The 27,808-nt window shown below is 47.7% G+C and overlaps 1 protein-coding gene across 3 annotated transcripts in view; it reads left to right on the forward strand.

The window, feature by feature from the left end:
• CENPF (centromere protein F) overlaps positions 1-27,808 on the forward strand; it is a 1,250,680-nt gene that overhangs the window by 804,963 nt on the left and 417,909 nt on the right. For 2 of the 3 annotated variants that reach the window (XM_069608564.1, XM_069608565.1), the window contains one exon: positions 3,923-4,075. The exons of the other annotated variant lie outside the window; for it this stretch is intronic. In XM_069608564.1, the coding sequence (XP_069464665.1) occupies positions 3,923-4,075 (153 nt within the window). The remainder of the gene's footprint in view (positions 1-3,922; positions 4,076-27,808) is intronic. 3 annotated transcript variants of the gene reach the window in all.

A 27,808-nucleotide genomic window follows, 5' to 3' on the forward strand; every position in this document is an offset into this window, starting at 1 on the left:
TCACATGTTCTGTGCTTGGTTGTTGCACAGAGAAGTCATGGTTTTCCCAAAATACATGCCATTCCGATCTATTTGATCAAATCTATAATTCCAGAAGCACATACGCTTCTGAAATATTTACTAATTTCCCTGAATGTACAGTCTTTATATACCATCTGCCCCACCTAAGCATTTTCACAAACAAGGGCTGGGAATTAATTTGTTCCCCTTTTGAGTATTGCTCCCCTCAGAACTATTTCCCCTTAATATTATACTTGCATAGGAATGTCTTTTTTGTTGTCAGTCTGGCACCTTTTTAAGGACTGGTTCTATTCTACCAATCTGGTAGTAGGAGGTGGGCATCAGTCAGCAATAGGGGGGCAACCCCCCCCCCACAGCCTAGTTCTTGGTGTACTGCTAGTAATACAAAATGGGTCCTACTAAATCTTTCTATTCTCCTTTCTGATGTCAATTCTGAGTAATGTCCTTCTCCCCATTAGTCAGCCAGTCAGTAAGTGAGCAAGTGGGTCACCCAAATCTATGGGTTTGGGCTGTTATAGTTTAGAACCCCCTCCTGTTAGATTTGTGTATCACATCTCTAATCTATTTGGTTAGTGTATGTGATTGGAAAATGTTTCAAAAATGGATTCACACTAAGCCATCCCCTTCATACTCATTGGGCATATTGATGAAGAGGGTAGTCTAAATGAAGTAACTTATAAACCAAGTTTTATTTCCATTTGATGTAATGTCCTCTTGGAGATTTCTACATTAAACAATTTTGTTTTTCTAATCTAAAGCATAATGTTCCTCACAAGTGATCATATTACTAATCAGTGTGTCAGATTGCTTGAATGTGAATCCACTGATGTTTGTCCGAATTCAGCATGGCATATGATGTGTGAGACAGATATATGCTTTTCATTCTGATACTTTCACACATCAATCTTATTCCCAGCTCAACATAATGGACTTGAAGGCAAAATGCTAGGATATATGAACCACTATTGTGCGAAGTTTCTGTATAACAATATCCACATTCATCTAATTTGCATAATTAAATATCAAAACAATGTTGTTTTCGATTCTGCTGATAGAGCTTTTCACTCTGAACAATTTAAAAAAGTACATCATTTCTTTAAGAAGATACTTATGAAAATGTGATTCCATGTGTACATTTAAATACAGCACTTTTTTTGTCTTTTACATGTAATGGAATGCATCAAAATATGAAATGGCATTCCATTCCCACCCTGACAATAGAACATTGGGTATCATTCTCTTTAACTCAGAGCTTGCCATTTCTGACTCCTGAGAATTTGATTGCGATGGGACTCCTTGTTAGAAAATTCTTTAAGATTAGGCTGCCCCGGGCCATTGTCTCACCTAGTCCTGCCCGCTTGAGTAATTTCACAATTTGCTTGTCCCATGCGTCATACTGCAGGTCTCCGAAGTGGTGAATTGTTTCCTTTTGGAAGGACCTAGCTTATCGAAGATCTGATTACCTGGGAGGGAAGACCCCTGCTTAAAATCTATTCCTTGTAAATTTAAGTCATTTGTTTTCCTTTACAAGATCTGTTCCCGGAGCAAAGAGCGCATTTGTGCCTTGGTTGAATCCAGGAAGTGTAATACGGTTTTATAGTCCAGCTTCAAAAGCTGAGTTTCATTCCTCAATTTGTCAGTTTAGTAGGCCAATCCTGTAGCTGTTGGGAGAAGTGTCCATTTTACGTTTTATGCCAAAGTTGCTGTTTCAATTCCAAATTTAAAGCTGTATGTTTTTCTGCATTTCCACATTTCAATTATCACTTCAAATGGGACAACATTGTAACATTTCCTATGCAATCAAATGTCAGAATTACACTGCAAGTTTCTATAGGTGTTTATTTTCTAATGCTTATACTTAGTCCTGCAAAGAAATAACAAACCATGCTAGCCGAAATTCGATTTTTACTTTTTCATAACATGTAGTGTTTTTGGAAAACATGAACTGTTCTCCAATTAACAAATGGTTGCTGGATTCTTCCATATAACTGAATTCTTCCATATGACTGAAAGGGCTCATTGTCTTGGCCTTGTCATTCACTGTGAACAAATACTTTTTTTTTTGTAGATGGGCTGCTCTCTTTACCATACATAATTCACACATAATTCACTTGTTTTTAAATTGGCTCGTTTATCTGCATTCTTGAATAGATTTTGCTACAGCCTCTTTCTTTATAGACCGAGGAGCGATTCCAGTGGCTGGTACTGGTGTGGACATTCAGCTACCAAGATGCCCAGCCTTTTGTGTGTTATGCTGGCAGGGCTGCGACTATTCAGACAATGTCCAGTTGGGTCATCCTATGCATCGAGGAATGCTATGAAATTGCTGCAGAGAATGTGGCTGAGGGTTGGCTGCCACCTCTGCCCTGCAGAGGAGGGTTACTGTTTTGGTCATATGCCAAGATGCCACGTGACCTTGCTGTATACGTTTGCCAAACATTACTGCTTGGATTCCCTGTCAGAGGTAAGTGCTCGCTTGGTCGAGCAGTCCTACAGAGTTTTCTAGTTTAGATGGGGTCCTACGTACTGCTATCTGAGTGTGTCATAAGAAATCCATTAGAAGAACAAATTACTTGGTTCTCGTTAATGTTCTTTCTCATAGATGTTCCTCTCTCAGATTCCTCATCACTCTCCCAACCTGCTGCTCCTGACGGATAGCTTATGTATCTCATCTGTTCTGTGGTCACTCATCAGGTGAGGTCTGGGGGAAATGGCCAGAACTGTGGTTAGGGGGCACGTCAGCTCCATGTATAATGGCTCCTACGTAACGGTGCCAAGTGCAGCCAACAGAGTCACGCTGCACCCCGGGTGTGAATAGTTTCTAAAGTTGGCTGGTGCTCAACATCGAATATCATATAGGAGGAATCTGTGGAAGGAATATCCAAGAGGAAAGAACGTTACTGAGAGAGAAGTCATTTGTTCATCCACACTCTGTGCACTTCAGCACAGTGAGCCATTTTAACAACTTGTAAAGCCTTTGGAAAAATTATATTAGCCCAAATTGGTCATTTTCACTCCATATGTCCAGTTGTATGTGGTATATCGATCGGAAGTCTGTCTTTGGCCCTAAGGCTTAAGCCAGCTTCCCCTCGCCCTTCCTGTCTTGAAATCTCCATTGCTATCATGGATTCTGCTACTAGAGATCCTTTGTATGAATGTTCATGCAATGCTTAGTATTACGTCCCCATGCTGGTGCTCGGTATGCAGGGAGAATTTGGTTGCTGGAGAAGCAAATGGCATTGAGCTTAGCTGGGAAAGTTTTTCCAAATTCATCAGACACTTGCATTTAAAACTAGCACCTGCAGATCCCTTGCAAGTGGCCAGCCATCAGAAGCCCAGGACTGGACCCACTTAATATCTGGCAACTCTCAAGAGATTCCTGTTAATGGCTGCCATACCTTGCGGGGCGGCCCACAGATTCTGCTGCATCCTAAACGAAGGCAACCTGTAAATCCCCACCCTTCATTTTACAACAGAATGGCTGACAAATCCTTTACACCTTTTACCCCTTCAATGTGCCATAACTAACACCCTTCTACATCAGAGATGAGGGATTGATGTATACGTTTACAAATGCCTGTCAACCTATTATGCTCATATATCTTGGTGTTTCCAGAAGCTACTCATTCCAGCCCCTCATTGTTTGGTTTATGACTTCAAAATCCCATTTTCAATGGAAATGGCAGGTTTGCAGCAGTATGAAGCTTCAGAAAGTGCATTTATAACCTGTTTAGGCTCTTTGTAATAGAGTTTGGCATGCAGATCAACCATGGACTAATTATTGGACACTTTTCATAGCACACGTTGCCTATAACCCAGAAGTTGGATTAGCTTCATCCCACGGCTCAAATTAATTTATTCATTCAAAACGTGTTTCATATTGCCATCTCTTTGTTTGTAGATAGCTGAATTGACTGATGATTGTACTAGTCTAAAGAACAGGCTAGCTACTGTCAGTGAAAGACTTGAAAAAATCCAGGAAGAATTTGCAGTGGAGAAGAATATGCTTGTTGATCAATTGCGGATCATTACTGAAAAGGAAGAAAGCAGTAAGGTAAACTGGCCTTTGAAATGCTGTGCTCCATCTTTTCAATAGATATGAAAGCTCTGATTTGATCGGTTTATGAAGCAAAACCTGACCCCAATTATAATATGTTACTCCAAGGTCCCATCCCCTACACTAAGATATCCAGGTTTGCATGCTCAGTATAGATTTATCATATTAAAGCATACTACTTTAAGGGGCTAATGACTTTGACTCCTATGCCTCCTGCAAAATCACCAAAATATGCGGCTCTCTCGCTAACCATCTCTCTCCCCCTCACCATCCAATTTCTCCTTCATCAAGCCCCACCCCCCTCCCCCCTCACTTAAGTCCTACTCATCCTCGGCTTGGAAAACTCATCCTGTACTCCTTTTAATTGCTTCACACCCCAAATGGTCAGAATGCTTGCATCTGTCTCCTTCTCTGACCTCTCTTCAATCTCTGTCTCAACTGATATCTTACCAACCTGCTAGATGCACAGTCCTTGTCCCTGCAGACCTCAACAATCCTGCCTTATACAAACCTGTCTCACTCCTACCCCGTAACTCCAAAATCATTATTGTTTTTGACGGTTTTGTCAGCTACCTTGTAGTACACACAGTGCATCACCTGTGACGAATCTGAAGACTTTGCCTTATTTTCTAGGGGAGACACCCTCCTTGATGCTAGGGAGCCAAGCCTGCTAAGCAAAACCCTCTTTAGGGGTTTGGGAAAGTGGTACTTCACTGAGAGTGACTGCCCTCCAGCGGACAATGACTCCCTTCCCATAGAGAACTTCTTATAGACCAGATAGTGTCTGCCTGCATAGGAGTCAGTAAAACCGATAATAAATACATAGATGTGTGTGGCTCAAGATAATATTGAGAAATATCTCTTTGTCCTTGGCTCAAGGTATGGAGGAAATTTACACCTGTGTGAAAACCTGTGGTGAATGTTACTACCTCTTATTAAAGGGGTGAGAATAAAGGTCCAACAACCTTTGAGTGAAGGAGGAGAAAACCACTTGCAGAGGCGAGGCTCTGACTTGAGTACCTCGGCAAAGGCCAGAGCAAGGCAAACGCTGAAGGGATAAGCCACTGTCCCGATACAGTGTCATGCTGAGGCTGAGAAGCCCCAACCTACCAAAGCAAAACTTACCTGAAGGTGCGTGAATGATTGCCGCAAGCAGGAACTGAGGGAGGAGTGAATTCTCTGCTCCCAACAAGAGAACAGAAGGGCGAGAGAACGTCACAGTCAGCGGAGTGCAAAGACTGCCCGTATACAGTGTGGAAGACAGGCCAGTGGGGAGGAGCGCTGCCGAAGAGGCACTCCCTCACTGGAGCAGACCCTGCAAAGCTGAAGTTACAGAGATTGCCCAGATCGAGGGGGAACAGAGAGCAAAGTGAAATACAGGGTCACAGTCAGAGTCCCAGAGAGACTGAAAAATGGAAGGGGTTATGAAAGCCAAAGATACTCGAGGGGGATAATCCTCCAGGAGGGTCACAAAAACCCACAAGTGCTAAGAGACACACAAATAGAAGAGTGGGATTACCGATATCCCAGAGAAGTAGTGATACAAAGAAATCCATTGGTGCCAGAGATGCCCATTAAAAGATTCAATGAACAAACTGGAGGGGTGCCTGGAGGCACCCACGTTTGAATCTAATGGGGAGAGAGATAAGGGAAATATTCCTCCATCTAAGGAACTTTGGACATGCTGTTTTCTCTGGAATGGAAGAATTAGTTTTGTTGTGGAACTTGGGAGACTTAATTAATTTTATAAACTGCCAGGAACTCTGAAACCAGGAGAACTGTTAATATAAGAATGTTTTCTAAATGATATGGGCAATTTAGATTTGAACGGAGGACTATTTTTCTATTGACTATTGACAAGCACCTTTGTTTAGTTTGATAGGAAAGGAACTCCCCTTTTAGCAGTAGGGTTAGTGAGGCATTTTTCCCTTTCAATGGTCTTTATTCAACTTGAAAAGTATGATTCTCGAGTCCTCCACCTGGCTTGCTGCATATCCCTCCAATCTGAATTTTGTAGGAAACACTCCACTGAAAACGCTATCTCTGAAGTCTCTGACTTTCTTAAAACTGGCCGATCTCACATCTACTCCATTCTATTCTGCTTGATCGGTCAGCTGCTTGCGACACTGAATCTTCCCTCCCTGCTCTAAGCTCTTTCCTCACTTGGCTTCAAGGTCACTGTACTTGACTGGATTGCCTCTCTTCTCTCCGATTGCTCCTTCATCTCGTCGAACTCTCAACACCATGTCCACTGCACTGAGCCGACTCTCTTCACCCTCTTCCCCTCCTCGCTGTGTAAACTCATATCATCCATTCTTTCTTTACTACCTTTTAGCTAAAAAAATCCTAGATATTTTTCTATTTTCCCTCCTTCACCTCTTCTATCTTGGGATACATCACCAGCTGCCTTTCTGCTTTCCATCACTGGATGACTACGCTGCCTGGTGCTAAACATTTCCAAACTGCTGCTCCTCTTCTCCTGGATACCAATGCTAACCCCTCATCCATTTCTCAATGTCCTCTTTTCTGACCTCCCTTCTCCATCATGCATGGCTTGCAACCCTGGGGTCCTCTTCGATAGCAACTTGAAACTTATCCGTTCTTCATGGAGACTGCAGCCAGATTTATATTCTCAGCATAGGGAGGATCTGCCCACACTTGAGAAGAAACTTTGATCTCTATGCTGGTGCTGTGAAAATCAGGGTACTGCTAGAGCATACTCCTTGGAGTTCCCCTGGACTCCAATGCTCACCAAACAAAGTTCTCAGCTTTGCTTTGTGCATTCGCTATAACTTACACATATTCTCTATATACTGTTTCCTTGCTGGTTGGCTCGATATGAAATATCGCTCCATCATTTTCACTTTTCCCCTCTTCGTCTTTAAATCTGGTTCTGTACCATATGACCCTACTGACTGCATCAACCCATACTCTTCCTCTTGGGCTCTGCAATCCTCATATCTAATCCCATCTGCTTCCCTTGTGCCTCCAACTTCTTACTACTTGCCCTAATCCATTGGAATGGTTCCATGAACGCCATTCTTAAGTGAAACTAACCAAGACCTGGCTAAATCTTCACTTTTTTATGAGCACAACAGAGTCTCCTTCATTCCTCAATGATGTCACTTTTGAATGTATGCATGTAAATTGTGTACCTAGGCCCCATATGTTTGTTTTATTTGTGTTCTTTCCCCTAGTATTTGTCGCAGGTCTATGTTGCTCTTCACTACCCCCTCTGCTACCTGGTTTCCTTCATTCTACAACCATCGTAACCTGTTCAGTCACTCTACCCAGGGGACTGCCTTTGCCTAATGTAATGCATCTTCTGTATGCCATTTCTGATTAAAATGATATTCTTGCTCCTAAATAAATACAAACGCACATCAGAAAAGGTATCACTTTTTCTCTTCCTTTCACTGTCCCTCTTCACCTCCCCCCTTGTACTCCCCGCACTCCAACGTAGCCACTATATATTGTATGGGTTGTTCAGCAAGGAGTGGTCATTTGAAGGGTTAAAATGGGCAGAAAGGGGAATTTGTGTACTGGTTTATACATGACACTAACCCAGCTGTAAGCAATATTGAGCTGTACTGCCAGGGTTAAAGTAACGTGTACCCCTGCACATGAGGTGTTGGGAGGGGCCTCTTCGTTTGTGTGTGGGCTGAGCAAACGAGATTTGCGAGGTGCGGCTTGACATGCAGTGCTGGGAACGCTGAGAGGTCCTTTCCTCTTGTCTTACTCCTCTGCCGGCAAGCAAGCAAAGCTTCGGGGCCGCAGTACAGAGTGGAACGGGCCTGGGTTGATTTGTCTTGACCTGATTTGCTGATTTGCACGGAGCAAAGAAGGCACGATTTCTAATATCTGATGCAGTGAGCCTCTAATTCAATTAAACTCTTTTCTGTTTGTTTAAATCTGTCTCCAGGCCTTTTTATCGACTCACAAAGCATATGATTATGTGCACATGATTCTCTTGATTTGTATTCACGGCTGGTAATTATTTATTTAATCTAATCCGCTCATACTCCATTAATCCTCCATACTCCTGCACAGTGCTCTAAACACACACCAAACGGAAGTCTGTGTGCTGGACTTGCTGAACCATTCACATTTCTTCTCCTCCGGTTGCACGCCTTATTGCTAAAGTGAAGTTGGTTTGGGAGTGTAGGCGTGGAATCCATACTCGTAGCCCTTCCAGCTGTCCCATCCATATTCCTTTCTTTAAAAAAAAAAAGGTAGGTTGTCTCCGACCGAGTGTGAGCCCTGGATTCCAGCTCATAGCCTTTCCATCTTTTAACGTTTTTTCTTTGTCATACAACTGGTTTGGGAGTTGGCGCGTAGGATTCCGGCTCATAGCCCTCCCACCTAACTTTTTATTTGTTTATTTTTTTATTTAATATTTTCGTGTGAATCTACAGAAAGTTTTACTTTGACTTTATCTTTTCCTCCCATCAAATTCATAATCTCGTTGCATCTGTCGAATAAGCGGGAATAGTGCTTACCACCATGTGAGAGTTACGGAGTGGAAAAACTAATTAACCAGAAAGACAAACCTCATATCTCAGATGCAGACATGTTGGGGGCCATAAACTTGCCTCTACCCAACTCTACAGAGGGGGCACACAACATTAAAAAAAAACAAAGCAGGAGATGTATCTCGCATCATTAAACAAGGGACGTCCACAGGAATCAATGCAATTTAATAACTTCTTTCTTCCCTTCAAAAGGAGAAGTTAAATCTGGAAATAGGTTATCGCCTTTGTTGATACCTCAGGATGCCTCACATACTCCAATGGGGTAAATCCCGGATCTGGGAGCCAATGTGGACACTTTGGAGGATAGTGTTGTGGACACCCTTCCAGACTACATAACCAAAACCATGTCGGAAGACACTCCTTTTTTTTTGATTCCCCACCAGCGTCAGTCCAACCAAGACGTCTCTCCACAATCACTCCAGGAACCAACTTCAGATGGAACATTCCTTCCAATCAAACCCTACATGAGATCAATCAAGTATTAATGTAGGACTAACAACTAAAGTTCAAGCAAATTCTGTGGCCTTGGAATCCTTATTGTTTAAATTTGAGAATCCTTATTGTTTAAATTTGACAATATAAAATTGCATATTGCAGCTAAGGAATTCCTCTTCCAACAGAAATCTTGCCCTGCTACAACTGAGGCTGAACAGAAGTCCAAATGGGTAGTTTAAGGTGGGGAGATGTTGTTAGAGATGCTAGTTTTTCGGATGAATGCTTGAATGTGGCCAAATCTCAAACAACTGGTTCTGTCTCTAAGAAACCTCTTGTGCAATCTCATACAGACAAGACCCATACATACCAGATTGTGAGTAAAGAACCGTCTTGTAAAACAACAAACAATATATCCACAGATTCCAGCACGGATGCAGAAGTATTCTGCATCTCGCCTATGCATTCTTCAATTGTAATTAATATTGACTCTGACACTGATGCTTCCTGTTCCGTTGTCCAAGTCTTCTCATTAACCATTATAACCACCAATATATATGGAAAAAAATTGAATGCAAAAACGAATCCGCAGAAGCGGAAAACCAAGATTCTGATGTTTGTTAATCTGCTTAGAATCACATGCTGTGCATACGGTCCGACATCTAGTGGTAACCACAGAGTATTGCATCTTGTCTTTCGGGGACCGAAATGGGACGTCGGCATAGGCGTGTCCGTAACACACTCCCTATCGTGACGTGTAGCGTACCCAAAATCCCTCACGCGCCAAGGTCACTCAGATTGTTTTTTTCCAACCAGATAACTGGTCGCCCAATAGCGGAGCTCTTACAAGAGACATTGTTTATCTTACCGACTTGTCGGTTATGCCCCGTTAAGTCATTTAGCTCACCAAGAACATCTTTGATGAAGACTACGGGGGAGTCTACGGCTGAGGATTTTGGCGCCTAAATCCGGCGGTCGGATTTTCTACGTGGTCGGGCCCTCTGGCCAGCCTATACAGTAGGGAGAGTGGGGTCGGGTGGCATATTTGCTGGACAAACATCAGGAAGCCCTGCATACTACCCACAAAGGGGTCAGCGATGCGGCAAAGCCAGAGGTAGAGGCCCCAATCCTAGAGGAGCCACAGCCTCTGGTCAAAAATGACCATCAGATCCAGGTCCGCTCCTGTTGAGATGGATTTCTGAACTCTGTCCTGGAGGGGCAGAGGTTCAGAAGGCCAGCCTAGTTTCTTGGAACAGGGTAACCTCTGGACAAGCCAGACCAATCAGGGTAGCGATGGCGGCGGTCAAGACTAGGTCTCAAGAGGGGTGAGGGTGACTGAAAGCCCGCAATGAGCACACTAAGCAAGGACACTTACAAATTACTCCAAGCAGGTGTTATATTAAAAATATAGACACATTTATTACAAGGCCTCTGTAACATTGACCATAGTAAAGAATCACAGTAACACTAGAATAAACCAATACATCATAATCAAATACAATATATATACAATTACGGAAGGGTCTAAATATTAGAAGCACAAAATATGCAGACCACCTAGATGGGGAGGAAAACAGGCAGTGCAAGTAATCGTTAGACCCAGTTCGCCTTCAGAGGCCACCTAACTAGAAGGAAGTCCAAGCCCTACGAAGAGTGGAGTCTTGTGCTCAAAAGTACCTGCACACGCTGGTGCCAATGGACCAAGGGGAGTCTCTTCAAGGAAATCAGGCAGTTCAGAGCGGTGAACAAACGAGGACGAACAGATTTCTGCTACTCAAGCGCAGCCTCCACTTGTGGGCAGAAGCAGAGCGCGAGTGCGAAAAAGGCGTGCAGTTTCACACAGTGAGGAAAAGCTACAGGCTACTGCAGGAGGGCGACCGGTTCCTAGCGTTGCTACTCACCGGTCCCTGATGCAGGCAGACCCAGGCTTCTCCGCGTCAGTTTCAGTGCTGGCAGGTTCAGATACGAGCAGGGGACGTCTCGGCGTTGTGTAGATTCCGTGGCAGCAGAAGTTGGAGTTGAGGATGTCCCAAACGCAGTGAACCCACACAGATTGTTACCACAGCAGGGCAACGAAGCGGCTGTGTGTATTTCAGCCCAATGTACACTTCTCACTTCAGACCTGGGAATGCCAAGTGTACGAATCGTGTGAGAGTGTCAACGACTCTGAATACAGCAGCAACCTGACAGCGGTAACAGAGCAAGACTCCTGGGTAGGCTGGTCAGGCCACTGGATGGCCCAGAGACGCTTCCGAAGGCTTACGTGCAGGAGATGATGAAGATGCCGAGAAAAGTTGTTCCCACTATTCCAAAGGGTCGAAGTACCAGTACAGGCCTTCTCGTTCGATCAGAGGCAGAATGGTTTCACAGGGCGACAGCAGTGCAGAGGAGCAGTCCTTCGGCGGGTCACCAGCGATTCCTCGGTTCAGCCTCTTAGTTGCAGGATACTTGGCTCCTGTATCCGTCGTTCGTGAGAACTCGGGAGATCAACATGGTAGTTGTGTTTCCAGCCTCCTCTTCCCTTCGCGCCAAAACGGAGAGGACCCAATGGGAGATCTGCTCACAAAACACTCACACCATACGTGGACCCATCACGGACCACGGTGGTCCCAGGCATTCAAGACACACTGCACTCTCTGGCACCCAGGATGTGTATTGGGACCAGACATCCCAGCCCACATATCCTGGAGGCACAAACAAGGCATGCAGAAGCCCGCGAAAGCATCTGTGTTGCGCGGATAAGTACATGCCCAAATAAGGATGGCCACGGGTCGGCTCGACCTGGGGAAGGTGAAGGGGTAAGACTGTCCACGGACAGGACAAAGAACCTCGTGGCATGGCCATTTTGGAAGCCAGGCCACCCATTTTGGCCAAACGCGAGAAGCGCGGTTAATAGGGCAAAAGGGAGTTCAAAAACACAAAGAAACTATCGCTGCCACCAGTCCCGTCCGTGACATACTTGCACAGTTCGTTATAAATCCATCGAGAGTTTCTAGGGCCCGTAGAGTGACCAGAGACCCAAGAGCGTGGTAATATAAGTTACGGTGCACTCTTGTGCCATGTTGCGCGAAAGCTGCAACATGAGAAAAGAACTACGGAAAACGTTTCCCGGTACTGACTGTCTTAAGGGCATGTCAGTTTCCCCGTAAGAATGGAGCGAAAGCCCAGAGGAGTGCGGCAGGAGGCCATGCTTCTCTGGCAAAGTCTAGATCAGGGTGTAAAACAACAGCAAAAAGTTTGGGGGTTGCCACATGGAAGGAAAATTACCTACAATATGAAATCTTTCCTAACACCTCTCATGTCACCTCGGTCGGGGGGCGCTTAACATCTTTCCTCATGGCATGGGAGGGGATAACTTCAGACCAGCGGGTCATAAAGACGGTCGCCGACGGGTACTGCGTGGAATTCGCCCGGCTGTCACGTTCACCTGGTCTCCACGGGGGCGTGCTAGTGTTCGAAGGATGATGTCTGCACTGGTGTTGCTCTGCTTAACTGAGGGTGCTAGCTCACGTCTTCCCTTCGTTCTTGCCTCAGGAGATGTTCGTCTGCAAGTCGAAACAAGATTTTAGCCAATTGAATGGAGCTGGTTATGGTTTTCCCCTCCTTCAGATTTTCCCTTCTCTCCCTCTGGCTCACCTTGGTTTTTTAATGGGCAAGCTCTCTGTCCTGCACACTCTGGCAGGGGCGCGGTTTCGCAGTCTTTCCAGGATCTAGTTACTTCACTGATCCGATGGAGATTGCTGAAGTGGAAAGGCCGGCGTAAGCAGGTAAGTCTCTATTCCAATAACTCCTTGAAATAGCTGTCTTAAGTCTTTGCCCGAGATATCCAATGTTCGTTCTTGTCTTTCAGGTGCGGCTTTCGGATGATGGATGACTCTCCTGACGATGATCAGCAGAATTCCAGCTGGTAAGTATAGCGCTGTGTGGGGCGCGCTAATTGTTTGCTGTATTTAGCTTTCCTTACTGTGTGCGACTAACCTGCTTTGTCTGTTCTTTTCGGCAGGTGCGGCGCAGTTCCAGGAAGATGATGGAAGAGCAGCTCGACGGGTAGAGTTGTGCCGCGATGCTGGAATGATGAAGAACTGCTCGATGGAGTTTCTAGAAGTGGCCGCTTCCAGGTGAGTAGCTACCCGAGAGGGTACCTTCAGTTCTGCTCTTCTATAGATGTGGCAGTCCGTGGGTAAGCAGAAGGCGAGATCAGGATGTTCTGCAGGTAAGGCCTTGATGCGTTTCTAACTCCTGTTCTTTTCTTTTCTCGGGTGCCGATGGAAAGAATACTCGGGACAGGCGTGGCAGAAGGGAAGCAAGAGCTGAGCTGACGAGGTGAGCGTTACGCTGCAGGAGTGCAGAATAACCCGAAGCGTGTTCAGTTTGCTGGGTGCGGTTTAAATAGCCTTGCAGGTAGTCCCAGGAAAATAGTCTCCCTTAACCGTATCCTGTCTCCAGGTAAAGTAGTCCCAAGCCACACCCTGTACTGAATGGCTCAGCCTCTCAGAGCCAAGTATATGGCCCATGTATTTAGCACCTACCATGAGCCTGGAGCCTAGCTGGGGCCTGGGATGTCTCCAAGGAAGCCAAAGTCTGGGATGGGCTCACCAGTTTCGGGGTTTTGGGAGCATGCACCATGACACAACGGTCTCCACAATTCAGACCAACGTGCTTGCGGCGCCTCTCACCTGACCATCTGGAGATCCTGAATGAAGAGGTGGAAGCGCTGCTGGGAAAGGACGCCATAGAAGCCATCCCTATTCTTCAGGTAAACGAGGGTATTTATTCAGTGTACTTCCTTGTACCCAAAAAGGACTTCACCATGCGCCCTGTTCTAGACCTGTGGACACGTTTTAAAACCTCAAACGTTTTGCATGGTAATGCTACAGGAGGTGATCCAACTGTTGAAACAGGGGACTACATGGCAACATTGGACATGAAAGATGCATAATTTCATATTTCAATGTTGCCAGTGCACAGGAAAGATCTAAGTTTCATGATAGAGGACAGGCATTACCAATTCAAAGTACTCCCCTTCGGCATTGCCACGGCGCCAAGGGTGTTTACCAAGGTACTGGCAGTAGCAGCAGCACACCTGTGCAGACTATCCGTCCGGTTTACCCTTACCTCGACGACTGGCTCATAACAGGGGACTTGTACAACACATGTTTTTTGAGCACCCAAAGCACCGTAGACCTTCTGTTCATTCTGGGATTCTCCATCAACGAGAAAAAATCCAGTCTAGTTCTCCAGTCAAGTAAAACTATTTCTGGGAGCTCTAATCCGGACGAAAGACGGCCTCGTCTTCCCCCTCCAACGAGAGGGTTCAGAACATGCTTTTTCAGATCCTTCAATATGTAGCCAGTCGGGAGGTAATGGTGTGCAAAGCCATGCATTTGCTAGGGATGATGGCGTCATGCATATGCTTGGTTCCCCACGCGCGGCTGTGCATGCGTCCCATGCAAGAGTGGCTCAACAGCCAGTGGTGTCAGGCCAGCGGACAATGGGAAGATCTGGTAGTTGTCTCGCCAGCCCTCGTTCTCTCTGCAGTGGTGGTCAAGGGAAAACCTTCTGAAGGGGGAAAACCTTCAGCACCCCTGCAGTGGAAGCCACTCTTGCGACAGACTCATCTCTCACGGGGTGGGGGGCTCACCTGCTTCAGCAGACAGCGCGTGGAGGATGGTACCCGCAAGTAGCGTCCAACCATATAAACTTACTGGAGCTATTAGTGGTGTTCAAGGCATTAAAGGCTTTTCAGATGCAAATACAAGGGAGCACAGTGCTGATCCTAACAGACAACACTACAGCTATGTATTACCTGAACAAACAGGGGGGCACTCGCTCTCCAGGGCTATCCAAGCAGTCCCAAAACATTGGTATATGGGCTCATCTTGGGAAGATGTTTCTGTGGTCCCAACATGTTCCAGGGGAACTCAATCTTCTGGCAGACGTGCTCAGCAGAGATTTCCCTTTGCCCATAGAATACGAATGGCGTCTGCATGAAGACATCTTGTCCAACGTCTTCGCAGAATGGGGCTTCCCAGAGATCGATCTGTTCGCAAATCAGGAGAACGCCCAATGCTAAGACTACTCCTCCAGGTACCCTCATAACCGATCCAAGGGAAACGGTCTCTGGATAACATGGTCAGGGAATTTCGTCTACCCCCCCGACTCCGCTTCTCGACAAGATAGTGCACAAGATGCTCCAGGAACCAGTTTCCATGATACTGGTGGCCTCCATGTGGGCCCGCCAACCCTTGCTCGCTCATCTGATTGAAATGTCCCTCTCCCCACCAGTAAAACTACCCTGCCCGTACAACACTGAGGTCATAGGGTTTGGACAACTACAGCTCCCTCAGAGGTGCATGGACATACTCAGGAAACCTAGAAAACCTAACACCCGTCGTTGCTATGCCAGCAAATGGTAACGTGTAATACCAAAGACATCAATCCCATCGATTGCTCACCCCCACACATTGTGCTTTACCTAACCCATTTGTTGGACACAGGGTTGGTCTTCAAATCCCTGAAGGTTCATCTGGCTGCTCTTTCAGTCTACACCACCTCACAACAAAAGGTGTTGTGGTGGAAGATACCGGTGATTAAGGCCTTTATGGAAGGGGTTAAAAGAATGTATTCTCCCATTTCTCACCCAGCTCCTGGATGGGATCCAAGTGTGGTTTTAACCAGGCTCATGGGGTCCCCCTTTGAGCCAATGCATAAAGCAAGTCTAAAAGACCTTACTTATAAGAAGGCCTTCCTAGTGGCTATCACTTCTATCAGAAGGGTTAGTGAACTACAGGCCCTTTCTGTTCTAGACCCCTTTGTTACAGTCCACAGGGATAAGGTAGTTCTGTGCATGCATCCCAGATTCGCGCCTAAATTCTACCTTTTTCCAGAATCCCACTAGCATGGCTGAAAGAAGCCTGAACGCACTAAATGTGCGCAGGGCAGTCAAGTTCTACCTGGAAAGAACGAAACCACTGAGGAAAACAAACCAATTTTTCGTTTGAGTGGCAGATAGTAGAGAAGGGGATCCTGTCTCTAAATCAGCTATCTCAAGGTGGATTGTCAAATGCAACACACTGTTACGCTCTTGCTAAGAGAGAATTGCCCTTCACGCCTAGAGCGCACACTACTCGGAGCACTGGGGCTTCCATAGCATTAATTGCAAATGTTCCCCTAGAGTCCATTTCTCCAGCATGGGGTCTGGCATGGATTCACATGCTCATGAATATTCCCTGTCAGGCTGGGAATCCTCGGTAAAGAAAAAATCAGTTTTGTTTCTGAACTGTCTTTCTACTAGTAACCAATCACTGGTCTCTGGGTCATACTGCCCCCAGCCAATGACTGCCCTCTCCCTAAGCCCCTCCTCTGGCAGCCATCTTCAGATTTTTACTGCACGTTCAAGTGTTGGGAATCCTCGTGCTGTAGCTCTCGAGCTTTTACTGCGTTTTGCGTTTTTTCGAAGAGTTTACTCTTATATTTTTGATCGATCGAGACTCAAGCTCCACCGACTTTACTTCCGATCAACGGGGACCCTTTTCAGAACTTTCTATGCCCCTCAAGGGCATCATTTCGTCATGTTTTCCGCTTCTTGGAGGATTCCAGAAGATCTTTGAGGCCTACCCGGCGTGGACATGGCCCATGACAAGGGAAGCATGACGCCTGTTGGATCCAAGCTGTTCAGGAGCTGCCCTGGATGCGGCTTCAGAACATCTTTAAGGAGGATGAGCACTCTCGCTGCCTCTACTGCCTTCATGACGACAAATCGCATGTGGAAAAGGACTGTGCGTTTTGTAAGAACATGTCCGACCGGACAATGACGGATCGTCGTATTCGACTCGCCAACTGGCTGGAGGGGGAAGAGCCCAGCAGCGGGTGAGAAGAGGAAGTAATCTGAGCGGTCTTCTAAGACCTTTGAGGGCACTCTGGCGACAGGGGCCCAACAAAAGGCAAAGCACCGCGGGCACTGGGAGCGCCCATTGGTCGGGCTCCTCGGCTGCCATGCAGGGCGCACTATCACCGACACCATCAACCACGAGCCAACACTCGGTGAAGAGGAAGTCAGAGAACCGGGGTAAGCTTTGGGAGAAGCCCTGGTCGATCCTGACGGAGACAGCCAAGGTGAAGCGAGGCAGTGACCCTCCCCCCAAGGTGACTACCTCAGGCACGCCTAAAGTCGTGAAGGCCCTAATTCACCCCGCTAAGGCCTCGATTGAGGGAGTCGTGGCGGTCCTGGCGAAACCTACGGAGGCTTCCCCAGTGGAGGCGACTTCTGGTGATAGTTTCCCTGCCATCCCGGAGGGAATCATCTTTTCTGCCTATCGAGAAGACCCCTGTGAAACCCCAGCAGGAGAAAGAGGGGGGGGGGGCACGGTAGCCATAACGGACATGGATACCACCTCCGAGGATGTGTTGGCGAGCGGCCAAAGGATCCTGGACAAGAAGTTTGAGGAATCCAGGGCCCACAGGAAGGACCCTGACGAGGCAGATGAGAGCAACAGAGGGGCCAACGAGGAAGATAGGGCCGCAGAGAACCGCACGCCAAAACTGTCGGTCCCGTTGGAGCCAGTGCCCGTACCACAGGACAATTCAGGAGCTATCTTGATGGCTATACAGACCCTGTGCGCAGAGATAAGGACAAGGATGCCCTTACCCCCATCGATGACCCACCGGGGCCTGGTACGCCGGGGAGCCTGCCTAACAAGCAGAGAGTCCATCCTCCTCCCCCTTGTAGCCTTCACTCTCATCCCCTCCTCCGAGGGATGAGACGGAAACGACGGGACGGACGACGATGGCGGTGACGGACTAGACCTCCCCTCACCACCTCCGCGGGCTCACCCCACACCCCGACGAAATTGGCTCCTTCCACGCCATGATCGCCAGGGCATCTGAGGTCTTCCAGCTCTGCCCAGAAGAACAGAAGAAGGAAGGTTTCCTCTACCAACGGCGGAGGCCAAGAGGAAGTGTCCTCTCAGTCCTGTTGCTGGACGACATCTGGGACGAGGGGCTGGTGCCCCTGAAGAACCCAGCCAGGGCTCCTGCTAGGAGAGACCGGTACAAGAAAAAGTACTGGGTCCCGGACTCTGCGCCTATGTGCCTCAGGGCACAGCCGTCCCCGGATTCGGTGGTCTCCGCGGCGGCCAAGAAGAAGGCAGCGGGGCCGACGGCGTCAACTTCCCCACCGGACGGGGAGCGGAAGAAGCTGGACGCCTTGGGACGACGGGTCATCTCGTCCGCGGCGACGACGATTAAAGCGGCCAACGCCCTCGCGATCGTTGCACACTACAACAGGGAGCTGTGTTTCAAGATCGCTCCCTTGCTGGACTTCTTCCTGGACGACACGAGGGCTGAGGCCCTGGAGATCCTAAAGGAAGGCGAAGTGGCGTCGGACCACGCCATTAGAGTGGCCACGGACAACGCCGACACCGCCTTTCGTCAGATGGGCAACAGTGTTTGCCTTCGCCGGCACGGTTGGCTCAAGTCCACGACTTCCGCCAGGACGTGCAGACCAGGATGCTGGATGTGCCCTTCGACGGGAACAACCTGTTCGGCAAGACAGTGGATGAGTCACTTTAGGCCATCAAGGCGGACACCGAGACGGCTCAGGCCTTGGGTGCTCTTCAACAACGACCGCTGTCCTGTCGGAGCTCCGGAGGCAAGCAAGGTGCCTCCAAAGGATTCGGCGGCGGTTCCTCGTACCGTAAAGCGGCCCGCACCTCGTCGCAGGAGGCCTACAGAGGACGCGGCAAGACAGGAGGATCCCATCGTCGACAATGGCGCAACAAAACAGGACTGAATCGGCTGTGGCGTCGGGCCGCCACCTGAGCACCCCGGTGGAAGGCCGGCTGGCGAAATTAGTCAGCGTGTGGGAGTCCATCCCCATCGACTGTTGGGTGCTGCATGCCCTGGCCCGCGGTCACACCCTGGAATTTCAAGAGGTGTCCCCGTATTCCACCCGTGGCCAGGAAGGAAAAGCATGTCCCTCAACTGCTGCTGGAGGTACTGGCGATGCTAAGAAAGGGAGCTATCGAACTCGCCCCAAAGAGGCTCCGGGGCTCTGGAGTGTACTCACGATACTTCCTCGTCCGGAAAAAGACTGGCGGTGGCGGCCCATCCTGGACCTTCGTCTAAACCACTGCCTCTCGTCGCTGGACTTGGAGGATGCCTACTTCCACATCCTGATTTTAAAAGGACACCGAAAATTCATACGATTTGTGGTCCAAGGGCATCACTATCAGTTCAAGGCCCTTCCCTTCGAATTGAAGTTGGCGCCCAGGGTGTTCACCAAGTGCCTAGCACCAGATCCACGTCTACCCCTACCTGGACGATTGGCTCATCCGAGCAAGTTCAAGAGAACTTGCCGTCGATCACACAGCGAAGACCATCTAACTACTCACGGATCTGGGATTCTCGATCAACTTCGCGATATCCCACTTGGTAACGTTGCAAGTCGCCCTGTTCCTGGGAGCCAGGCTCGACACAGTGTTGCGATTGGCTTCGCCGTCGGAGGAAAGGACGAATGCCATCCTGCGCATGGTACAATGGTTGTTGACCATGGACGTGGCCAGGGTGAGGTCCATCAAGTCCCTACTAGGCATGATGTCCTCGTGCATCTACCACGTGCACCTATGCAGGCTGCGGGTGTGACCTCTGGAGGAGTTCCTCAACGCCTGTTGGATGCAAGCAGGGGGCAGCTTCAAAGACAGGATCTCACTCAACGAGACTTTCCGCCAAGCGATCCGGTGGTGGGGCACCCGCATGCATCTAGCGGCGGGCATGGACTTCCAGACTCCGGCACATCAGGAAACGGTGACGACGGACGCCTCCCTGGAGGGTTGGGGAGCACACTCCGGAGATTTTCACGCAAGAAGCCTTTGGCTCCCAGAGGAGAGGTCACTACATATCAATGTCCTGGAGCTCCGAGCCATGTTCTGGGCCCTCAGGTCGCTCCTTCCGTCCCTCAAGGGCAAAGTGGTAAGAATCTTCACCAACAACACCACCATGGTGTTCTACATCTGGAAGCAGGGGGGCACCAGATCCCCAGCCCTAAGGAAGCGCAGGATCTGTGGCACTGGGCCATCGCCCAGGTGATGTTCCTGGTACCCTTCCATCTGGGACTCGGTCAGCAGGTAGCTGTGCTCGTGCCACGAGTGGGAGCTGCAGCAGGATCAAGTGGATCTCCTTTTCCTACGATGGGGCAATCCCCAGATCGACCTATTTGCGACGGTGACGAACGCCAAGTGCCGGAGGTTCGCCAGCAGGGGAGCATGGGTGATGCCTTCTCATTCCCCTGGGACGGCCTATTCCTGTATGCGTTCCCACCGTTGCGACTCACCAGTCAACTCAGACGGTCCCGGTGCAGGATGATCCTCGTCGCACCGGCGTGGCCGAGACAGATCTGGTTCCCGGACCTTCTGGACATGTCAGCGTCCCCCACTCCCATCCCCCCCTCCCCCGGTCAAACTACCAACGGACACGGATCGTCTCGCCAGGGAAGGAGGTGCCATCCTCCATCACGACCCAGGATCCCTAAACCTGCAGGCCTGGCTCCTGCAGCACTAGAGTTCAGAGGGTACCATACCTGGAGGACTGCAAGGAGGTGCTTGCAAAGGCCAGGGCGTCCTCGACTCTCAAGTGCTATGGACACAAATGGAAGAGGTTCTCTGTCTGGTGCCGTACACAGAAGATTAACCGTCTGCGGATTACGGCCCCTCAAGTGCTGCTGTACCTGCTGTCGCTAGCCAAGGCGGGGCTGGCACATGCCTCATTCAAGATCCATCTGGCGGCTATCTCCCGCTACATCAGCACTCCGGAGCGGTCATCTCTATGGTCTCATTGCCTGGTGAAAGAGTTCATGAAAGGACTGTTCCGATCGTTAGTGCCGGTGAAGGCTCCGGCCCCACGTGGGAGCTCAATGTCGTGCTGACCAGGCTCATGGGGCCGCCATTCGAGCCACTGCATTCGGCACCGTTGGAGTTCCTGTTGTGGAAGTCAGTGTTTCTTGTGGCCATCACCGCCGCACGACGAGTGGGAGGCATCCAGGCCCTCTCCTGCAGACCTCCACATCTGATATTCCACGAGACAAGGGTAGTGCTGAGGACGCACCCTTCCTTCATGCCCAAGGTGCCGTCAGACTTCCATCTAAACGAGCCCTTGGTATTACCTGTTTTCTTCCCGTCGCCTTCGTCGCCGGCTGAGAGGACTTTGCACTCGCTGGATGTGGCTAGAGCGCTGAAGTTCTACGTGGACCGCACAAAGAGTTTTCGGAAGACATCACAGCTGTTTGTGAACTTTGGACTTGTGAACCAAGGGAAGGCCCTCTCGAAGGCTTCCATTTCCAGATAGCTCTCCGGCTGCATCATGCACTGTCACCGGTTGGCAAACCGACCGTTGCCCGGCCGTCTGAGAGCCCACTCAACCAGAGCGATGGCTGCTACCACAGCGTTTCCTGTCTGGTGTGCCCCTTCTGGACATCTGCAGGGCTGCTACCTGGAGGTCGACGCACACCTTCACAAGATTTTACTGCATCGACCGGGATTCTAGGGAGGAGTCCAGAGTCGGCCAGGCAGTGCTGCGCAACCTGCTCGCTTGAAGGTGAGCCTGGTGGAGAGGTAAGAGATGCTTAATGTTGAGTTTTTTAAATGCTTAATGTTGAGCCTTGCCACCTCCCGTGGTTGTGCATGTGTGTACTGCTATGTATTCTTGTATTCATGAGCATGTGAATCCATGCCAGACCCAATGCTGGAGAAGGAACAAATTACTTACCTGCAACTTCTCAAGCATGGGACTGGCATGGATTCAAATGCAAACCCTCCCTCCTACCCCTCTGCGGCTCTTCACTTGTTCCTACTGCCACTTTACGTGCTACCAAATCTGAAGATGGCTGCCAGAGGAGGGGCTCAGCTAGAGGGCAGTCATTGGCTGGGGGCAGTATGACTCAGAGGCCAGTGATTGGTTACTAGTAAAGAGACAGTTCAGAAACTGATTTTTTCTTTACCGAGGATTCCCAGCCTGACGGAGAATATTCATGAGCATGTGAATTCCCATGCTGGAGAACAACCGTTACAGGTAAGTAACTTGTTCCTTGCAAAGCACCAACCTGGAGTTCTGTACACACCTTTACAAAACACTATTGCCTAGACACTCATTTTAGGTCTGATTCTCAGGTGGGACAAGCAGTACTAAGACATCTTTTCTCTACTGTTCCTTCTCGCAATCCACCTCCACCTCCGGGAACTGCTTGCTAGTCTATACACAGCATGTGATTCTAAGCAGATTATCAAGCGTCAGAAGACATGTATTACTTACCGTAATAGCATTTCTGATGATTAGATCTGCTTAAATTCACATGCACCCTCCCTACCTCCCCGCTCGGGGTGGAAGGAACATAAACGTCTTACTACTTCTCTCTTCTTCATTTACTCGCTCACAATGGCCTTGGGCTCCTTCATGGCATAGAAAATACAATTTTAGGGACCTCGGCGCGTGAGGGATTTTGGGTACACTACACTACACGTCACGATAGGGATAGTGTTAAAGACACGCCTGTGCCGACGTCCCCTTTCGGTCCCCGAAAGACAAGATGCAATAACTGGATGTCCGACCGTATGCACAGCATGTGAATCTAAGCAGATACAATCATCAGAAATGCTATTACGGTAAGTAATGCATGTCCTAAGATGCCCTCCTCATGGTCCTCTGTCTTGGACATGCCAATATATAGAAGAGGTGAAAGAACCTGAACTACAGACCAATTGCTATTCAGGATGCAGAGAGCAAAGCCTTTGCTTTGATACTATTAAATCATCTTGAGGTGTGTATTGCATTCTCAGATATTGGGCAAATGGCAGATTGGTTTAGGCGCCATTTAGGAACATTCATAAATGGTTTCATGGTGAACTGTTTACAACATTTAACCTGGGGAGGGAGGTATGATGCCATCTATGTTGCCTCTTTCGATCTTAGCTCTGCGTTTGATGCAGTCAATCGAAATAAACTCTGACTCAAGCTCCAGACTTGGGGCATTCCCCCTGGTCTCCTCAGACTAATTGTTGGTCTTTACACTGATATCAACATACAAGTTTGTCTAAATCATACTGGTGGCCTTTCTAGAACCATCTATACTGCTCGTGGCGGAAGGCCAGGGTGTGTGCTGGCCTCCTGCCTATTTAATTTTTGTCGACGCCAATGACTACTTAAAATCAGGCAATTTTATCTCACCCAAATTGTCATCTAGGACCACGATCTCTAAGATATGCAGGTGATTTCTTACTGTTTAACTCCACTGCAGTTGGTCTCCAAAGCCTCATAACTTCATTTGTCAGCTACATCGAAGATCATTCCTTGAAAGTAAATTCCGAGAAGACCAAGGTGATACAGTTCACTAAACGCAAAATCAAGAACACATATTGCTGGAAGACCCGAAATGCAAAAATTAGTTTGATCACCTCCATGATTTATTTAGGTTTTGTAAATAACTCAAAGCCATGTATAGGAAACCTAAAACAATGGTATAAGGATCGTGTTCATGCTCTTTCTTCCCAACTAATAAGGGTTGAACATAAATATTGGAAATTCTCTATGAGGACAAAATTGTGCCCAAGTTACCTTATGGCATTGAAGCCTGTCCTACTAGTGTGACAAATTCCCTGTCAGCTCTTGAGGCACTAATTTGGAGAAACACATTAAGACTCCCTAATTATCTGCCATTAGATGCAGTAAGGTATGAACCTGGCATTGTTTCATTACAAGCAAGAGCAGAATGTAGAGTGCTATCGCTATTTCAAACGATTTTATGTCCAATTGAGGGATACCTGTTTGTAGAGCTAAACAAAATTCTACATGATCAAGGGTGTGCCTGGATTAGCATCATGTCAAGAAGATGTACTGTTAATTTACATGCCATCAACTGTTCCTTTGAAGACATGATAAACAATCCATTGAAGGTGAACACATCTCTGTATACCATGACTGCATCAAAACTATGGATTCTATGCATTCTTATTCGTCTCTAACCCATCTATGCACTGATTATAAGAAGTTGGGCATCTTAGCACCTTTTTAAGTATCCAGATATATTAACAAGGGTCATCTTTCTACAGTTCCGATAGAACCTAACTAAACAACTTCTTACCAGGTAGGGCATCCTATCCGCTGAACAGGTTACATGCCGATATTGCAATACATCAGATTCAAGTGAATCTCTTAGGCACTGTGTCACAGAATGCTTATCGTTGGGGAGTTTTTGCATACAAGTTCCACCATTGACAAAGAACGATTTTGGCAATCCTGTTTGACGCGGAGTACCACCTCAATCGTAATTGCTGTAGTTGGTTTCATAAAATCTTTGAAACCACAGAATAACACTGAACAATGATCCCCATGATGAAGAACTTTTATAAATGTGTATGTTACATTTCGATGATGAATTCTATGATTTTAAAGATGTGGTGATGAATTTTTATGATTTAAGTTGTGAAATTTTTGGTAATGAGTTTTAAATCTGAATTTGATAATGAACTTCCGATTTGATGTGTATTCACTGTTATATAAGATGCCAACTCATTCAATTTAATATTTTTTTATAAAGTTTTATAGTGTATAATCTGTACTCGCATGCATTTTTATTGTTAATCTCACATGAATTGTTTATTCCATGTATTACTATTAAAGGTTGAATGATTTAACCATATATTAAAAAAAGAAATAGTAACTTAATATAATATGCTAGTAATTATAAATCTATGCTGTTAAGGGTACACTTGGAGGACATGGAGAAAGGTGAGGTAGGGGGTTGCTCGCTGGGTATACAGGGTAGCGGAGAAATATGAACCCATTCTTAATGTGCCTGCTTCAGTAGGTCCATGCATTGTCTTCTGCTGCAGTGCAGAGGACGCAACGTGTGTGTTCCATTTAATTCCCTCCAATAGGTCAAGTCAAAGAACCATGACCACCTGAGGTATGTTTTTCTCTGATGCCAACCTTCACCGTCCCTGAGGCCTGAACACTTGGCCTTTTTCAATATATTTAAACACCCTCTTCTCCCAGACTCAGTACTGTAGGAGAACTCAACGATTGCTTCTGGGCCATATCTGGGAAAGATGGGGATTAGCCATAACTGTCCATACTCCATAGCGCTCTTATACCAATCTTTACTGATGCTTGTACAGATGTATTCTTTGAGTTTAACATAACCAGCACTCATGCCGAGTTGCTGCAAAGGCCTAGGTACGCTGTCGGTGCCAGTTCACAAGTGAGAATAAAGACAGAACAAGAACTGCTCTTTTAGCATGTTCCATAATCCCAGCACATACTACTAGTTCATGTTAGTCCTCAGACCAGCCATGTCTTCAACTGTATACTCTGATATGCACAAGAAAGTAAGTCTGATGAAACTCATGTCAGCCTAGCTTGTGCTAACAGTGACAGGGTCCCTCCCCACCACTCATCCAAGATGTTATCTTCCATGTTCAAAACTTTGTGGTAGTGGAAGACCTGAGCCCTTGCCTTGACATCTCAGCGTTTGCCATCCTATCTCCTAATTTGCAGCGAGCAGAAATCAGACTTCAGCATACAGAGATCAACTCTTGCTGCTCTGCTTGAACTTAAACCAAGATTTTAATTAACCCATATGTGTCTTCATGCATGATATGCTGCCTGCCCTTCCAGGTTTTCTAGATGTCCGGGCTGCGGAACCCGTCATGAACCTCCCCAAACACACTGGTGCAATCTATGCATATTCAAAACTGGCCACTCAGAAGGACCTCTTAGACTGTTGAGTGGGTCCAGCCATGTCCACCTTTGATGACTTGGCCATGTCATTGACCTTGGGTCCTACCTGGCGCATCTAATCCAGCAGGTGGAACCACATCGGACAGCCTCCTCCGCCCTGCAAAGTCTCCCATTGCCTATGGGATCACCTGCACGGCTGTCCCATCATGCCACCACCTCTGCCATCTTTCTTCAAAGTCACTGCACAGTAACCGTGCATTCTTTCTTAGACCGGCAAGCTCAGGTGTATAGCTAAGTGGCTCAGAGCAGCTCACCTCATTTCTGCGTAATAGGAGGGGAATTTTCTGCCCTTCTCTCAGCCATTAATGCTTGATTCTACCACCAATAGAAGAATGACCTGTTCACCATCATGTAGGCATAGTGGTGACTGTTGGCAGCACTTCATCTTCAAGAAGCAATTGCGATCACCATCAAACCCATGAAGGCACACCATAGTTGTGGTTTCTGCTCTGCAGGGCTCCGCCAAGTTTCCAGTTGACCAATGGTTGGGCTGAGACTCCTCAGCCATCCATTGTAAAATCAATTTTGAACTTTGACTGTTGTTGGAGGCTCCGGAATTAATATTGCTCAGGTTCTTTTTGCTCGAAAAATATCACCAAAATGTAGATGGTGGGTTGGGTTTAGGCAATATTGCTGGGGTGGGGTGAGATGGGAATGAGGAGGGTAGTGGGTGTGCAGGGGGGTCTCCCCCTGCATTCTAAGGTAAAACCAATGGGAGAAAAAAAACTAGCAACATATGTCGGCAATTTTTTCAAGCAATAGACATGTAACTGAGGCTTTCAGGATTTTTGTCTATCAATTCGCTACTTGTCACTTGTGCTCTCAATCCTGCCTGTGCCTGACGACCAGCATTTCTATAGTGAGCACTGTGTGGTGGACATTGGGGCTACATGGAGGTAAGGTCTCAGTGTCATACTTGCCGATTGGATGCTCATGTATGCACAACTGTGCGTTGATCATTTTAGAACAAAGCCATCTTAGTCAAGCTTACCTCATGGACCATCCATCCAGCTAATGTAGTCCCATCATGGTCAGGCATCAATCAGCTTGACTGCAATTAACAATCTGGTTCATCATTTAAAACTGTACTCTTTCCGCCCTACGTTTGGGATGTCCTGCGAAAGTAGACGGTATGGGACCAGAGCCTGTTACCAGGCAGTACTTCCCTACTACAAAGTTGCGGATTGCCATGCCTCCCCTGCGCAGTCCATCCAGCCTTCCCTTTCCCAGCATTGTATGGGAACGGACTGTTGCCTAGCAGCTGCTCTTGCTTACACCTAAATTTTAAGGTATTTTTCCACTCGCGCACAACATGTTTAAGCATGGTTGGGGTTGTGTTGAGCTCCTTCTCTGACTCACCAAACCTTTGCTTGCGGAACTAACATGTGGCATTTTTGCAATGCGAGTGGCTTGTTTTTGGCCGCTCACCGCTGCAGAGACTATGGATGCAAGGGAAGGTGGCATTGGGTGTCCGCACATCACCATTTCGTTTGCATCGCATCAAGACTAATGTAAGTCAACCTCCCTTCTCTCGGGCACCTCGCACAGGCAGCACCTTTCACAGCCTTCCCCCAGGCAAGAGAGTCTTGCCGATTGTTTCCTACTCAAGCAAGTAGACCCCACCAGACACCCGTTTAAAGTCCCGGTTGGGACGCATTTGGTACCCTCCTCCGATGCCTCCCCAGTCACCGGCCCAGGATGGGAAAGATACCTCACCCTGCTGAAGCCTGCTTCGACTGCACTCCATGCCGCTGGCTCAGGAGGGTTCCAGAGCCCTTTGCGTAGAAAAACACAAAAAAGCAACCCATTGGTAGCACAATGCACCACTTCACCTGGATTCTGCTACAGGCCACGCGGCAGGGTGAAGATCTCTGACATGAGTCCGTCCGTCCACCCCACCCCCCAAGTTTGGAAAGTGTGGAAAGTGGAAAAACAATGAATTCTCATGCCATGTCACTTGACATTTTATCAACCCACACAC

Source organism: Ambystoma mexicanum, chromosome 4q (genome assembly GCF_040938575.1).
Source record: "Ambystoma mexicanum isolate Mex_15411 chromosome 4q, UKY_AmexF1_1, whole genome shotgun sequence".
Classification (NCBI taxonomy): Eukaryota; Metazoa; Chordata; class Amphibia; order Caudata; family Ambystomatidae; genus Ambystoma; species Ambystoma mexicanum.